The 16343-nt window shown below is 39.8% G+C and overlaps 1 protein-coding gene across 1 annotated transcript; it reads right to left on the bottom strand.

The window, feature by feature from the left end:
* Nucleotides 1-793: 793 nt before the first annotated feature.
* Nucleotides 794-14287, bottom strand: LOC136878840 (uncharacterized). The gene is made up of 2 exons (XM_067152368.2): nucleotides 13595-14287; nucleotides 794-1233 (listed from the first exon to the last, which is right to left on the bottom strand). The coding sequence occupies exons 1-2, from the start codon at nucleotides 13904-13906 to the stop codon at nucleotides 874-876; spliced, it is 672 nt and encodes a 223-aa protein (XP_067008469.2). The 5' UTR covers nucleotides 13907-14287; the 3' UTR covers nucleotides 794-873.
* Between the last annotated feature and the right edge of the window lie 2056 nt (nucleotides 14288-16343).

Genomic DNA, 16343 nt, shown 5'->3' with positions numbered 1-16343 from the left:
GTATTCTTCACTAAATGGGGCATCCTGACTCGGGTTGTGCTAGAAACACAAAGGGCAGTTACTGCGAAGTGGTACAGAGCATCACGACAATGCTCCAACACATCGTGCTAATGTAACAATGGATTTTCTTGCCAGACCAGGGTTGCCTGTACTTGATCACCCTCCATACAGTCCTGATCTTGTCCCATGTGACTTTGCACTCTTCCCAGAAGTGAAGATGAAGCTGAAAGGGCGGCGTTTTGCATCCGACAAGGAGCTTCTGGCAGCATGGGATCAAGAGTGTGAAAATGTAACCGAAGAAAAGTGGCAGAGATGGTTCAGTGACTGGTTTTGACGTATGGAGAAGCGTATTGAGTGTGGTGGAAATTATTTTGAAAAAGTCTAAAGCGTTCACTCACATTGCAAAACTTTCCTAGTGCCCTTTGTATTTGACGGTCCCCATCAGTCAATATACGTGCCCTACCCAGCCGTGGTTAAATCTTCCTATTTCCACTTCACAATCACATTCCTGACAGTTGGCTACAGCAACTTGAGAAAAGCGGAAATGGCAACTGACAACCAGGTCACTAAACTCCCTTGCCTATCCATCCATTCTGCAAGTATCTCATAGCACTGAACAACATCGAGCCCTCAGCCACCTTTTATAGCAGTAACAGCGGTCATAGTGACATTTAGGCCAGAGTACAGAGGGGTGATTGGACATTATTGTATTTGCTATCTTAAGGTAATGAGGCAATGTTACATAATTTCTACTGTAAGGGGATTTGCAAGATCAAAAATACAATTCACTATAAAGATTATATAATACATATATTACAGTTTCAAAATACCATATAAAAATGTACTTCATAAAACACCAGTCCAACAACACCTTTAACCAACTCGAATGGATGAATTCTCATTCAGCTTGCCTAGTTTTGCATAATACACAACATCACTAACAAGTTTTTCAGCAATCACATGTTGTTGCTGGTTCATTGTTCTTAGATCATAAGACAATTTCTTTCCTGCTATATCGAATTCATCTTCAGACTTGACACCAGCAGATGAACAGTTCACTTTTTGTGTAATTTTCTCAGAGTCTCCTTCCCTTTTGGATACTTTCACAGCCCTATCTCTATGATATTTAACAGACTCCTCAAAGTTACACGATGATCCTGGTTGCATTGATTGTTCAGGCATCACAATGGTGAGTCCTCCTTCTGATGCATATTTATGGTCATAATTACTATCCTGAAAAAGAAAATAAAGTGATGTCAAAATGAGAGGTAGGAGACGCAAAAGCAGAGATATAACAAGAAATTAAGTTACTTATTCTCTGTAGATGGCAGTATAGAGACATAGTTATATATGTGTTACAGGAGCCAAAAGTCAGATTTTACATGTTAATTTGTGATAGTACATGTCACACCCCTGCATTTTATTTGATGATGATGATGATGTTTGTTGTTTAAAGGAGCCTAACAGCTAGGTCATCAGCCCCTAATGGTATCAGGTGCAACGAAATGAAACGATAATTAAAACTTCAAAATGTATCCACTGACTAAAATATAAAACGAATGATGATGAAAAAATGACCATAATCCAAAACAATCAGTGGATCCAATTCACAATGCCTTCTTTTCTGAGATGATGCTTGTTATAAAATGGGACCCAAAATCCAGGTCACCGGCCCCTCATAATTGTTCCAATCACTGGTAAAGCAGAACCATGGTGTTCCTCCTATAGTGGTAGTAATCGTAGGTAATGTAGACTCATGGTGTTCCTTGCATGGTGGTATTAATTACAGGTAATGCAGACCCATGGTATGTCACACATAACAGCACCACTCGCAGGCAACACAGACCCAAGGTGTTCCTTACATAAGAGCACCACACACACAGTGTTCCTCACATAGTGGAATTAATCACAGGCCACATATATTCTAGGTGACGCTCACCTGGTGGTACTACCCACACCCAACGCCATGACCCATGATGTTCCTCACATAAGGGTACATGGTATTTGACTGTTTCTGTACCAAATGTAGTAAACCACAAGCCTAAGATGGTGAAATTTTCACCTTTTTGTTTAGCAAAACTGTGATGTAATTTTAATTCAATGATGTTTAGCAAGCAAGACTTGAATTTTTTCTTTTTGTTGTATAACAGAACTTCATTTTAACACTCATCCATTGTATGTTTTCATATCATGACTTGTCAATTTTTATAAAAATTTTGGCTGAGGTCTAAACTAGTCCCAAAGTTAGTGCAGTGTTAATAAACGGTTAGCAATACCTTCCAGTTCCACGGTCTATATTTCTATATTTCCTATATATATTTCCTATATTTCTAATAAAGTACTGAATATGTGGAATAATTTTTAGCTTTCTGGCTTTTATTTTGTAAGAAATGAGGTCACAGTATTCAGACATTATTAACGATGGTGATGACTAATAGGTAAATAGATAATACTTGCATAAGAATTTCAGAAATCCTACATATATAGGTCAGGATTAAAACCAGAGCCACTTTACTGAGAAGTCTATGACTATATCACTCGACTATCATGCCCCTCGAAATACTGTTGTTTCGAAACTTCACTGAAAATATGATGTTATGGACAGTATGTTTGATAAAGCTGCTTCTTCTTCCCCTTCCTGGCCCTTTCCCAATTAATTGGGGTTGGTATTTTGTATGGATTTAGCCCGACATTTTATGGCTGGATGCCTTTTGACACCAACCCTATGGTATTCACTATTGTGTGTTTCTGTGGTGATTGGTAGTGTAATGTGTTCTGTGTATATGAAGAGGAGAGAATTGGGATAAACACAAACACCCAGCCCTTGAGCTAGAGAAATTAACAAGACACAGTTAAAATCCAGCCAGGAATTGAACACGAGGCCCTCTAAACTGAAGGCCAGTAAGCTGACCATTCACCTAAGGAGCCATCTTGATTTACTAGTCATATTGATAGTTTACATATGTATAGACAAGAAAGGGTTCCACCTTTTCAATAGTTTTTATTGTAAGAATTAGCTAATTCTTCACTGAAAATATGACGTTATGGACAGTATGTTTGATAAAGCTGCTGCTTCTTCCCCTTCCTGGCCCTTTCCCAATTAGGAACTGGGGTTGGTATTTTGTATGGATTTAGCTAATTCTTACAATAAAAACTGTACTGATAAGGTGGAACCCTTTCTTGTCTATACAAACTAAGGAGCCAGACTATATGTTTGATAATGGCCACCTACCCATGGCGCTACAGCCTGAAGAGCCTTCCTGAAGCCATCAGATTACGAGATGACACATAGTCAGGACAACAAATCTTCTCTGCTGTTATTCTTAGCTTTCTAGTCTGGGGCCACTATCTTATGGCCAGATAGCTCCCCAACTGTTCTTACACAGGCTGAGTAGACCAGCCCTCAGATTCAGATAAAAATTGCTGAACTGGACAGGAATTGAACCTGGGGCCTCCTGGTAAGAGACAGTCTAGCTACCCCTAGACCGTGGAACTGGAAGGTATTGCCAACCATTTATTAACACTGCACTAACATGGATAGGTTTTCAGTGATACTACAAAAAGAGAAAGGACTACGAAGGTAATAGCTGTGGCTTCATTAATAAACTTACTTAATAGCATTTGCCTGGGGTGAAAATAGTAAACACATAGTGAGCCCTTTGCAGAGTTGAGAACAGTGAGATTCAAACCAACAATCAGAAGAATACAAATTTCCCGCTTCATGACTCGTGCCATATAAACAACTCACTCAGTTAAAAGGAGCTGGTGTGATTATTGTTAAACGTAAGTATGACAAGATCTTGCTTTTAATAATAATCAGAAAGAAAATTTAAGAAATTCAAGCTTTTGAAGATCAAGATATTGGTGAAAGAAAGGTAAAGGCTATCATGGACAAGAAAGTGAAAATTTCCCTAGATCTTGCAAACCAAATACTGTTGGGGTCGGAAGGGTACAGGAATTGACCAAGAGAAGCCAAAGAAGAGAAGTGAAAAGCTATCAGTTTAACCTTAAACCTGCCTTATTAGAGGCACTGTTATTTATGTGTGCTGGTTCTTTAATTCATAATATGAAGGATTCATAGGATATTTGTTTCATGGGGAATATTTGTAATTAAATGCCATTAACAGCCATTTGTTTTAATACTTCATATCTTGCACTGTGTGAATTACCTTTTTTGAGGAGCCTGGCACAAGTACGTAGACTCAGCCTGACTCGGCTACACATTCTGCAGTTGTCAACCCATGCTTTCAAGTCAACAGCGTTGTCCTTTACGACTGATGGGGAATACTGTATACGTATCCTAGTCCCCACCTATAGTGGGATCACTAAAACATAGGCAGAATGGATTAACCAGTCTGCTTAATGGGTATGTGAGCTTGCCAAAGAAGCCTAATACACGAGAATGCAAAGAACACATTCGCAATATGCAGTTCAGGTTCCATTAAGACTTTGGAACTCATGAAACCCTGTGTGGCATTCAGGTCTGGGTTCAGAGATGCAGAGAGGTCAGTTGCCTGGTATTTGTGTACTTCACTGATCTAAAAAGGGGTTTGACAGAGTTTGGCATGAGAAAATGATGACCATAGGCCTACTTGAAAGAGACAGGTATAGATGACAAGATAGCTGCATAATTACAAACCTATTTTCGAAACAGAAGGCCTGCATTCAAGTGCAACACTGACTCATAAATGAAGTCACAACCAAATGAGGCAAGACTGTATTCTGTCCCTGCTCTGTTCAACCTGCACTCGGAGACCTACTTTACGGAAGCTTTGCGTGGTATCAAAGTGCATGGAGTGATGGTTAACAACAAGAGATATGCTGACGACACTGTCTTTATAGCTGACAGTGTGAGGAACCTGCAGCATACCCTATTAAAAGACAGGTATAGATGACAAAGATAGTTGCATAATTACAAACCTACATTCAGGGCTCAAAAACACCTAATGTGCCTGGTCGCCATGGCGAATGGAAGTATGAGTCTGGCGCCTAGCTTATTCTGACATTGGTATTACCAATTTCTACCTGGCAGAAATTATGATTTTATGTGAATGGATGAATTGCTTAAAACAATTATAATATATTCATTACCTGATCAAGGGGAATGAACGTTGCTCATGTCCGCAGGATTTACCTCCACATTGCCCTGCACGTGTTCCCCGGGTGGTGCTAAGCGAGCAACAACAAATCGGCGGCCAAACTATCAACAGACGTTGATCTCCTGGCCAAATGGACTCAGAGAGAACTTCTGCAAATGGTCCTTCTCAGGACCAACCTGCAAAGATACTAGGACCTTCTTTACGAATATGCCAAATAAACATCGAAGGCATATCCAGACCGAAGAGTGAACATCTTTCTAGAATCCTTCTTGAAAACAACATCGATTTAGTGACCATTCAAGAAACTCATACTGCGACTGAGGAACAGCTAAGATGGAGAGGAAAGATCCCTGGTTATATTGTTATTGGGGCAACCTACCACCAGACGTATGGGGCAGCAACTTATGCTCGTGACTGTGACTGACGATGTTCATGTGGTAACTGTTGACATATCGGGCATTAAAGTGGTAAATGTGTATAAACCACCATCTGTGGCTTGGTCAAATGAAGTGCTCCTCACCCAGAATCATCCAACAATATATGTCGGAGATTTCAATAGTCACCATCCGAACTGGAAATATGATACAGATGAATGTGGCTCTCAACTAGTCACCTGGGCTGAAGCTAATAATCTACACTTGGTTTTCGATGTGAAAGATAGGGGAACCTTTAAGTCAGCCCGTTGGAAGAGAGAATACAATCCTGATCTTTGCTTTGTCACTGAAGATGTAAACGGTATTGTCCTGCCTACTACAAGGAAAGTAACGGAAAACTTTCCCCACAGTCAACACAGACCTGTCATGATAACTACAGGAATACAAATACCTTTGGTTAAAAGCACACCTCGACCACGCTGGAATTTTAATAAAGCCAAGTGGAATTGCTTTTCAGAAGATCTTGACAAATGTGTCTGATTCATACCGCCTATTCAGTCTAACTATGCGCATTTTGCTGGACTTATTATCTCAATTGCCAAGAAATATATTCCAAGAGGGCTGCAGAAAGAGTATATCCCTGGATGGAATGAAACTTGTGAGACACTCTATGAGGAGCATTTACAGGGTGGAGATCCTGAAATAGCAAGTGCTCTGTTACAGAGTTTAGATGAATCTCGACAGCAGAAGTGGAACAATACGGTTGAGACTATGGACTTCAAACAGTCTAGCAGAAAAGCCTGGAGTCTTCTCAGGAAACTTACCGGAAGCAGAACCTGCCACAAGAGAAATGGATGCATCACCCCCAGCCTAGTAACTGAACATATTGTTAATATGTCACGAGCGCCCTCTGATAAGAAACATACCATCCAAGTAAAGAAGTTGCTCAAACAACAGAAAAGCAACTTGCAGGAGAACTCTATATACTCGGAACCATTTTCACATCTGGAAGTAGATACTGCTATTAAAAGCCTCAAACCAGGTAAAGCTGCTGGCTTTGATGGGATATTTCCTGAGTTTCTGATACATAGTGGTCCAAACACAAGGCTCTGGTTGGCTAAATTCTACTCTAATATATTATCGTCTGGACATCTGCCATATGAATTCCGGGTAAGCAATATCATTGCAATTCTGAAACCCGGTAAACCGGAAGACAAAGTCGATAGCTACCGTCCAATAGCATTGCTGAGTGTTTGCTATAAACTCCTTGAGAGACTTGTGTACAATAGAATTAGTTCGGCCATTAATAAAGTGATCCCAGTAGAGCAAGCTGGATTCAGGCAGAACCGAAGCTGTGTTGACCAGGTGCTAGCACTAACAACTTACATTGAAGCTGGTTTTCAAAGGGGTACTAAAACATCTGCAGTCTTTGTAGATCTAAAGGCTGCATATGATACTGTGTGGAGGCAAGGGTTGATGTTGAAGCTGCAACGAGTTATCCCTTGCAAAACTGTAACCACACTGATCAACAAAATGTTAACCGAAAGGCTCTTCTGTGTCGTCATGTATGATGACATTAGTCGTCTTAGGAAACTAAAAAATGGTCTTCCCCAGGGATCAGTATTGGCACCTCTTCTGTTCAATCTCTACATATCGGATATCCCTGAGACAAAATCATTAAAATTTTCTTATGCAGATGACCTAGCCATTGCCATTCAACATCCAGATCTCAGCCATGCCGAGGCCATCCTGACGTCTGACCTGAATACACTTAGCTGTTACTTCCGAAACTGGAGACTACAACCCAGCATGAATAAGACAGAATCTGCTTGCTTCCATCTCCACAACAAGTTGGCTAATACAAAACGTCAAATATGCTTCAATGGCTCAGTGCTAAAGCACAATCCTAATCCAAAGTACCTCGGGGTAACAGCTGACCGAACCCTATCTTACAGAAAGCATCTTGAAAACCTCGGATCTAAGTTGAGATCACGTAATAATATTCTGTTTAAATCGTGTGGAACTTCATGGGGTGCTTCAGCGGACACATTACGACGCACTGGGCTTGGCCTTGTGTATTCTGCAGCTGAATACTGCTCTTCAGTATGGCTTAACAGTTACCACGTGAAGAAAGTCGATGTACAACTTAACACCACCATGCGTATCATCTCTGGTACTCTGAAGCCTACTGCAACGCACTGGCTGCCAGTCCTGTCCCACATTGCTCCACCAAGCCTGCGACGTTCAGGAGCCCTTGTTCAAGAATATGATAAGATCATGTCCAATCCAACTCTACCTATCCACAGAGATGTTGCAGATCTCTGGAGACAAAGGCTGAAATCCCGTAAGCCACCAATGAAAACAGCTAAGAATCTAATGGATGCTGGTTTCAATTTAAAAGAGGAATGGAAAGAGCAATGGATTCGTACAGCTCCGGAGTGGCCAAGCCTCTTTAATCCAAACCACGCCCCAGCTGGTTTCAGTTTGCCAAGAAGAACGTGGGCATCACTAAACAGGTTTCGCACTAATTGTGGAAGATCTGTATTCTCCCTTCACCAGTGGGGCTTCGGGGACTCTCCAGCGTGTGATTGTGATGCTTTAGTCCAGACCATGCATCATATAATGGACGAATGCCCTCTGCGTGCTTATGGTGGAGACCAGAAAGACTTTGCTGATGTCTCAGAATCCCTAGTGCAGTGGATAAACAATTTAGATATCCATGTGTAATTGTTCCCTACTTACCACATATTCTTTGCAGGTTTTTCTTTTGTATAATATTGTATATACTTGTCCATTCTGTAAATTCCATATGCTTAATAATAATAATAATAATAATAATAATAATAATAATAATAATAATAATAATAATAATAATAATAATAATAATAATAATAACCTGATCAAGCTCAAAGATTTATAACCTTGAATGTCCAATATGTTTCGTTCCATTCAGTTATGAGTGTGCAATTAAAAGGGTAAAATAGGAGTACCAGTTCTTCTCTTCAAGATGTCAAAAAGGAGCTTTGGTGCAAGGTGGAATAAAACACAGCTACAGAAAAGGGTCTTCAAGAGTGAACATAGCATTGAAACGTGCTCCAGACTATTTGATACTTTTACTTAGCCAAAAGGGAGGGAACTACAGAATTTTGAAGAAAATGAGATTGAAACGTTGGTGCCGCATTTTAAGAACCAATGGGTTCTAACATGGGCGTTGAAGAACTAAGGCGAAGTACTCGCAAAGTAGTGTCAAAACAATGTTTCTAGGCAGGTTGTATTGTGTCAGTGTTATCTGCGTCAAATGTTCCTTATAAGAGTGTGTGTTTAGTTCAACAATAACAATTGGAGGTCATCAGTGGGGTTGCACAGCCTTAATCATAATGTTTATTAACATGAATATCGCATCATTAGAAAATTTTCAGCCATCCAAAACAGTGAAAAAATATTTCTGTGCTGAAACTACATGTGTGTGGACATAAAACACACACTGTTGCTTTGTAAAACTACACTTATATTACCTTCGTTTGCTGTAATATTCATGGGATGGCCTGTACACTAAGTTAAGTGTAACTATAATTTAAGGCCAAAGCATGTGGGCCTATGCATTACACTCTACTTTATTATTGTGGCGCTTGGTTCTCAGAACTGGCGTCTAGGTAAGAAGATGATAGAACCTGAAATATTTGTCCCGAGTGAGTAAATTTATAATACAATATAGTTGGTCCATTATTGGACATTATAAATTTTCCAGCTAACTCATCCCTGGTTGCCAGTGTTTCATCCCAGTGTGCTAAGCTGAGCTCATCAGTTGGTAAATAGCACACCTACCAAGACGCATGGCCACTGTGTAGGCTACTTGGAGCTGCAGTGCCAATGCACTATGAGAGAATTTGTCTCATTTTCAAAAATTGATGCCTGCCTGGCCATCAGATGATACAGATGTTGATTCCCATAGGGAACCTGAAATATTTGTCCAGAATGAGTCCAATAATGGACCATTTATATTGGTAATACTGTCCTTCTAGCTGACAGTGTGGAGAACCTGCAGCAGATCCTGTCAGAAGTGGAGGCATGTGAAAACCTTGGATTAAGCTTGAGCACAAGGAAGACCAACTACATAATTGTGAGCACAGAGCCCAGGATAATCCCAGTCTTTTGGTCAAGAGTGTGCCAATACAGAGAATCGAGAATATCATGTATCGAGGCAGTCGTCAACAGGCACTCAGACCACTCCCAAGAAATAAAACGCCGCACTGGGAAGGCCACGGCAGCATTAACATTAGGCCTAGATAATATGTGAATGTTTTCATCATTGTTCAGTTCTTGATACTGTCATAAAAATAACTTTTTTATGAAATCAGAAGCTTGAAAATGGCTAAAAATCACACATTATCTTCAAAACTAGAACATTTTTTCCCAACGATCTATGAGGAGTTACAGTCAAATTGTCAATATACTTCAATACAAAACTGAGATTTTTAATAAGCATTAATTAATTTTAAAAAATATTGTAGCTGACACATTAAAAAGAGAAAATATAATGGACAATGAGAGGACGTAGTTTCATTTCAACTTCTTGTTCTGTAGAATATGATCTAAGAAAACAAGAAAAAATAAAATTACAGTTGTTAAAGAGGAAAATAAGCTACTAGATCGAGAGTGTGCCATTTACTTGCATGTGTCTGCTTTTGTAATTATTAAATTATCATCTTTATTTTTAAAATATTTATTTGTTTTTAGTTACAAATTTATTGAGATTTCCAATAAAATAAACATACTGTATGCCGAGTTAATAAGAATATTTATAAAGCAATATACTAATGATCATTTAAAAGTAAATATATAAACCGCTCCTTCCCCTACATCTTTACCCCTTCCTCCGCTACCATCCCCTAGCCCTGTCAACGGTAACTCGCCTTAGCATTCAACCTTGTTATTTAATCCAGCTTCAGTCATGCACAACTCGGCATGCTCAAATTCAACAAGCGTTTCTGGACCATGTCCATATAACATATTTTTTTCTTCTATGTGTGAGGAATGCATCCTGAAAGTTTGGCCGAACCTTATTGCTACATCCTGTATATTATGTTTATTTCGATGCCAATTTATTTCATATGTTAAATGTAGAAGCTGGAAGGTTTTTCCATATTGGATATTGTTTGTATATATGTGTAGAAGTAATTGGGAATTCTGTTATGAACTTGGTAACAACAACAACCACCTGTATATAAATAAGTGAGTCTATATGCGAGGATATATCACAGTGAGCTGGAAGGGAATTTAGAGGCCTATGTAAGGGCGTGTTGAAAGACAGAAGCTGTCTATTATCTATTGACAATTGTCCAGTGTATATGGTACAGTATATACCAAGTTGCTATCGGCTCTCTCATATCTTGAATGTAATCCATGTCTGCTTTTACAGCCTAGATGAGTTCTAAGGAGAAGACGTTTTGTGTTTTGAAAAGTGAACAGTATATCTAAAACAGTGTTGAACTTCCATGAGTGGCTGTAAGGTACAGCATATAACTGTGATTAGGATCAGAATACCAGGTGTCAATGGTACGATCTTGGAGACTTTATGTGTGGTTGTACAAATTCATCAAAGTGTGGTGCCTGTGAACTTATTTGTCGTCTGTCATTATCTGTACAGTACTACAAAGGTAGTGACTCACCATCATTTTGTCATTAAAGAAGATCCCCGTTTGTCGATGTACTTTTATCTTTGTCTATATGTTCATGTGTTAGAGGAAACCTTTCCAGTCTTTTGTTTGTTTATTTTTTAGGGTTGTTTATGCATGTTTGTTACAAGTGTTTAACGAAAGGGACCTCTGTGGATAAAGTCATTGCAGAATATAGCTTAGTTGAGGTTTCATTTAAGGTGATGTGAAAATGGGAAACCATGGAAAACCATCTTCAGGGCTACTGACAGTGGGATTCGAACCCACTATCTCCCGGATGCAAGCTCATAGCCGCGCGCACCTCACAGCACGGCCAACTCGCGTAGTGCTCTACTAATATGCAGCAAAAGTGTTAACATAACAACTATAAAATATATACACAGTAATATTTGTTTCATATAGAACTGCCAGTCGAGACCTGGAAAAACATGGTTGTTTACTTAGGGTGGTGGCAGTGGGTTGCACTTGTCAGGACATTTTATTCCATGCAATAGCACTGCTAATGCAAGACAGTGAGGGAAGTGACATCTCAGTGACAAGCTATAAGAGAGAGGAACTACACGAGTCATTGTATAGAATAACAAATTGTATTAGAACCTCTTCTGCTGCTTGAACAGTAAATTCATGCTGTTAACTCATTCAGCACATAGCCTATATGGTGTCCCACTTTCACAAAAAATAAAAACTCTGCTTCCAATACAGAACTGTCCAGATAGATCGCCATCACCTTCAGGCAGTCCAGCTCCATGGTAAGTGGTTAGTGTGCTGGCCTATGAAAAGATCCCGGGTTTGATTCCTGGCCGGGTAAGGGATTTTAACCTTCATTGGTTAATTCAGATGGTGTGTGTGTGTGTGTGTGTGTGTGTGTGTGTGTGTGCGTGCGTGCGCTGTCTTCAAGATTAGAATTATTGTTCATAGATAGAGTCCCATTCTCACAGATGTGCAAGTTGCCTATCAGGTGTCAACTCGAAAGACCTGCACCAGGCCTTTCCGAAGGAAACACACCATTTTACCTTTAGACAGAATAAAGGTTATCTGAACATTGTAAATTATCTTCTTTTAATTGTGAAAAGATATGCTCAGTAGGCCTACCACTTTGCTATTGATTCATTTCACATTTTGTTTGATAGCTACATCATTGTGAGTACTGTATCTCTACTCAATAGTCCTGTTTCCAGATACGGGGTTGGGGATGATGCGAGATGAGATTGCATGGCATGCTTTTTGTGGCCGGATGCCATCGGCTGTGCCTGGAAGTGAAAATGGGAGAAAACTATTCTCACGACTGCTAATGGTAGGGTTCGAACCCACTCGTCGACCGAATTGGTAGCTAGTATATTATTGCCGTGTTCTATTTCCTTCCACACTGAACATCTCTTTGAACCCTCCCAGGCATGGGCGCCCATATGAGAGTTTCTAGAGGGGGGCCCCAGACCTGGGGGTATGTAGTAATTTTAATATTTTGGAAGATAAATGGCAATTTCTGGTCTGCGGTAGAATAACCCACGGTACCCCTGCCTGTTGATGGGGGACAGTACTACCGCTTTTACGTAATACTGACTTTTAAGTCATTTTCTTGAAAGGAAAACACGTGACTACACTAGATTTTTTCCTTTCCCTGAGAGCTAGAGCGGGGCCGTGGCCCCACCTTGCCCCCGGGTATGGGCGCCCTTGCTCCCAGGCACTGAAAAATATGAACACTTGAGAGTTTACATCTTCCTAGAGTAGTCTGGATTGTAGTTCTATTTATTGCCCTTTCTTAATGCTGTGTCATATTGTATATGGTTTGTACGAACAGTGTCCGGATTTCTTCATACCGTACACTTTGTTAAGTAGAAGTGATCCAGATAGAAATAGATAACCCCTTTAACGATGAGTGCAATTTGAAGAACCTTTGGAGATGACCCAGTGTACTGGGTAGTTTTGCCAAGTTCTTATTCACTGTCTCGTGAAGAAGAGACTCATCACCTCAGAGATGCAAAACAAACCACCTAAATTAGTGGATGCTATGGTAGGCAGAGGTAGATCAAGAATACAAACTTGGAGAATAGGCCAGATAAATCTGAGGAAGTAATGTCAAAGCAAAATCTCCAGTTCTTACAAAGCTGTAAAAGCAAAATAAGATTCAGCAACTCCTCTACTACTCTGAGAACAGCAGGCCTACATGTGTCCATAAGGTTATTTATTACAAGTCAATATGAAATATGCATACAGTTCATACCAAGCTGTAGCATCAAGAAAAGCAAACTAAGATTCAGTAACTCCTCTATTAGGTAGCCTACTCTGGGGACAGTGCATCTGTCCATAAGGCTATTACAAGTCAACATGAAGTATGCATAAACACATAACTAATGTGCTGACGCGTAATAATTAACATTTTAGAGAGTCTCTTACCCCGCTGTTTACTATCTACTGGTAAGTTACTTCCTAATTTAAAAATACTTACATGAGTTACTCCTGTATCTGCTACTCCCGTTTCAGCATCACTGTCCCCTCGTTCAACGTAGTTATTTTCATCAGCTTCCACTAATTCTCCACATAGTTCACCATTCTTCATGTCTGGGTGGGAGAGAATGTATGTAACACCTTCTCTAGGTTTATAGCTGTTTACGTTGTGTTTTCTTTCTATATGTTTTCTTAAGTTCGTCGTAGTGGATTTGTACGACAGTTTGCGATCACAAAGATCACATTTCGCTACGTTATCATTAATGTAGGTAAAATAACTCCATAATATACTAGTTTTTCGACCGGTTTTCATTGTGCTGTGTAATTAATGCACAAGCAGATTCGTTGGTTATTTATTTACTTCAAACAGCAGTAATACATAAGCACTCCAAATGTATTTATAACAACATAAAAGCACTAAAGTATTTGTGTTCTTATTCACTCTTGTGTAGAGGGGAAAGGGGAGACAAAAATAACACAGTTATTTTAACCTGTTCTCTAATCACAACGGTTAATCACGAAATCACTCCACATATTGTCACACATCCGCCAAAAAGCTGTAACAAAAGCAATATGATCCTCCAAAATCAACGAATCGACTTGGCATGAAGTGTTATGAATCGCACTTTCAGCAACATAAATTCACAAGGCTTGCCAGTCTCCGCTGAGAAAGGAACGGCTGGGAATGGGAACGACTACAGCCAGCGGATGGCGGATCAGTGTCACCAACTAGTGTTAGCCAAAAGGAAATTATAAGCCCCTAAATCGAATTACCTAGAATTTATTTTTATGATATATATTTATGATAATCAAAAAATAAGCGGACCCTGCACCACTGCAGCACTAAACGCTAGGAAAAAAGATGAAGATGATTTTTAAAAATGAAATTCACGTAGCTAGTCAGAAGAAAAATAACTATTCATTTTCCAGCTCCACCACAGCAGACGACGAAGGTTGCACATCTGCACCGGGCCGTGCGTTGTTTGGTTCATCTGTCCATAGACTGGTTTGATGCAGCTTCCCATGCCACCCTACCCTGTGCTAACCTTTTTATGCCTACATCACTACTACATCTACAATAATCTGTTTGTCATATTCATACCTGGCCTACACCTGCCGTTTGTACCACATACACTTCCCACAAAAACAAAAACTGCCCTATCATTCTCTCTCTTCTTCTCTGGCCAAATTTCGCCAAATGTTCTCTTCTCACCAATTCGATCCAGTATCTCTTCGATCTACCGATCTCACCTTCAGCATTCTTTTGTAATACCACATTTCAAAAGCTTGGCTTCCCTTTCTTTCTGAGCTAGTTATCGTCCATGTTTCACTTCCATATAATGCTACGCTCCAGACGAAAGTTTTCAAAAACGTGCTTCTAATTCCTATAACAATGTTGGAAGTAAGCAAATTTCTTCTCCTAAGAAAGACCTTCCTTGCTTGCGCTAGTCTGCATTTTATGTCATCCTTACTGCTGCCATCGTTAGTTACGCTACTTTTTTTTTTTTTTTTTTTTTTTGCTACTTGTTTTACGTCGCGCCGACACAGATAGGTCTTACGGAGACGATGGGACAGGAAAGTGCTAGGAGTGGGAAGGCCGTGGCCTTAATTAAGGTACAGCCCCAGCATTTGCTTGGTGTGAAGATGGGAAACCACGGAAAACCATTTTCAGGGCTGTCGACAGTGGGGTTCGAACCTACTTTCTCCCGAATACTGGATACTGGCCGCACTTAAGCGACTGCAGCTATCGAGCTCGGTAGTTACGCTTCTACCGAAGTAACTATTTATCTACGGTAGCCTACTTCCTTTAAAAAGTTCATTTCATAATCTAATATTTCCTGCATCATCGGACACCATTACCTTCGTTTTGCATTGATTTATTTTCATCGTGTTGGCCTATTCCTTCTCCAAGACTGTGTCCATACCATTCAGCAGTTTCTCCAGATATTCTGCACACTCAGATAGAATACCGGTAACAATATCACTGGCAAATCTCAGAGTTTTGATTTCCTCTCCTTGGATTGTGATTCTGTCTCTATATTCCTCTTTGATTATCTTTATCGCCTTTTGTATGTAAACATGGATAAGGAGAGGGGACATACTGCAGCTTTGCCTCACTCATTTCCGAATTTCTGCTGCTTTTTCATAACCTTCGATTCATACAGATTTTACGCACAACTTCTTCCGGACGTTCGAACACGTTTTTCCTAAAACCCTAAGGCCCGTTACACATTGCATTGTCGACTGGTCTCCGGCAGCCAAGTTGCTGGCGGCAGCAATGCTGACAATGAGCTGTGTATTTACGCACTTGGATGCCGGAGATCTGAGACAGTTCAGTAGAGACAATACGCGACACTTACCGGATTTAGCCGTATTAAAATGGGAGACAATTCGACGGTGGCACTCCTAACGACTTGACCTGAAAAGTCGCGCTAAATTCAAATATCAATGGAAATGCATATACGAAAATGGATAAATAAATTACGTCTAGAAAGAAAGTATTATTGAGATATTAACTTCGAAGTTGCTAAAGCGATTCTGGATAAATTAATGAAGAATTCTTTAAAAGGTTATTATTTAAAGACTGAAATTAGACATATAAACAAGATGTGAAATTGACTGCTGTGAAATGGGTTGATCTTTCATTTATGCATTACTTTTTTGCTTTAGCATTCCTGCCTGAACTTTTACGGTTAGATTTGTATTTTTTCTCATTAAAAAACATTGTATCATCACATTAAGACACTTGT

The sequence above is a fragment of the Anabrus simplex genome, chromosome 8, assembly GCF_040414725.1.
Source record: "Anabrus simplex isolate iqAnaSimp1 chromosome 8, ASM4041472v1, whole genome shotgun sequence".
In the NCBI taxonomy this organism is placed as follows: Eukaryota; Metazoa; Arthropoda; class Insecta; order Orthoptera; family Tettigoniidae; genus Anabrus; species Anabrus simplex.
Note: the sequence above shows the minus strand (reverse complement) of the source record. Positions and strands in the feature narration are given on the sequence as shown.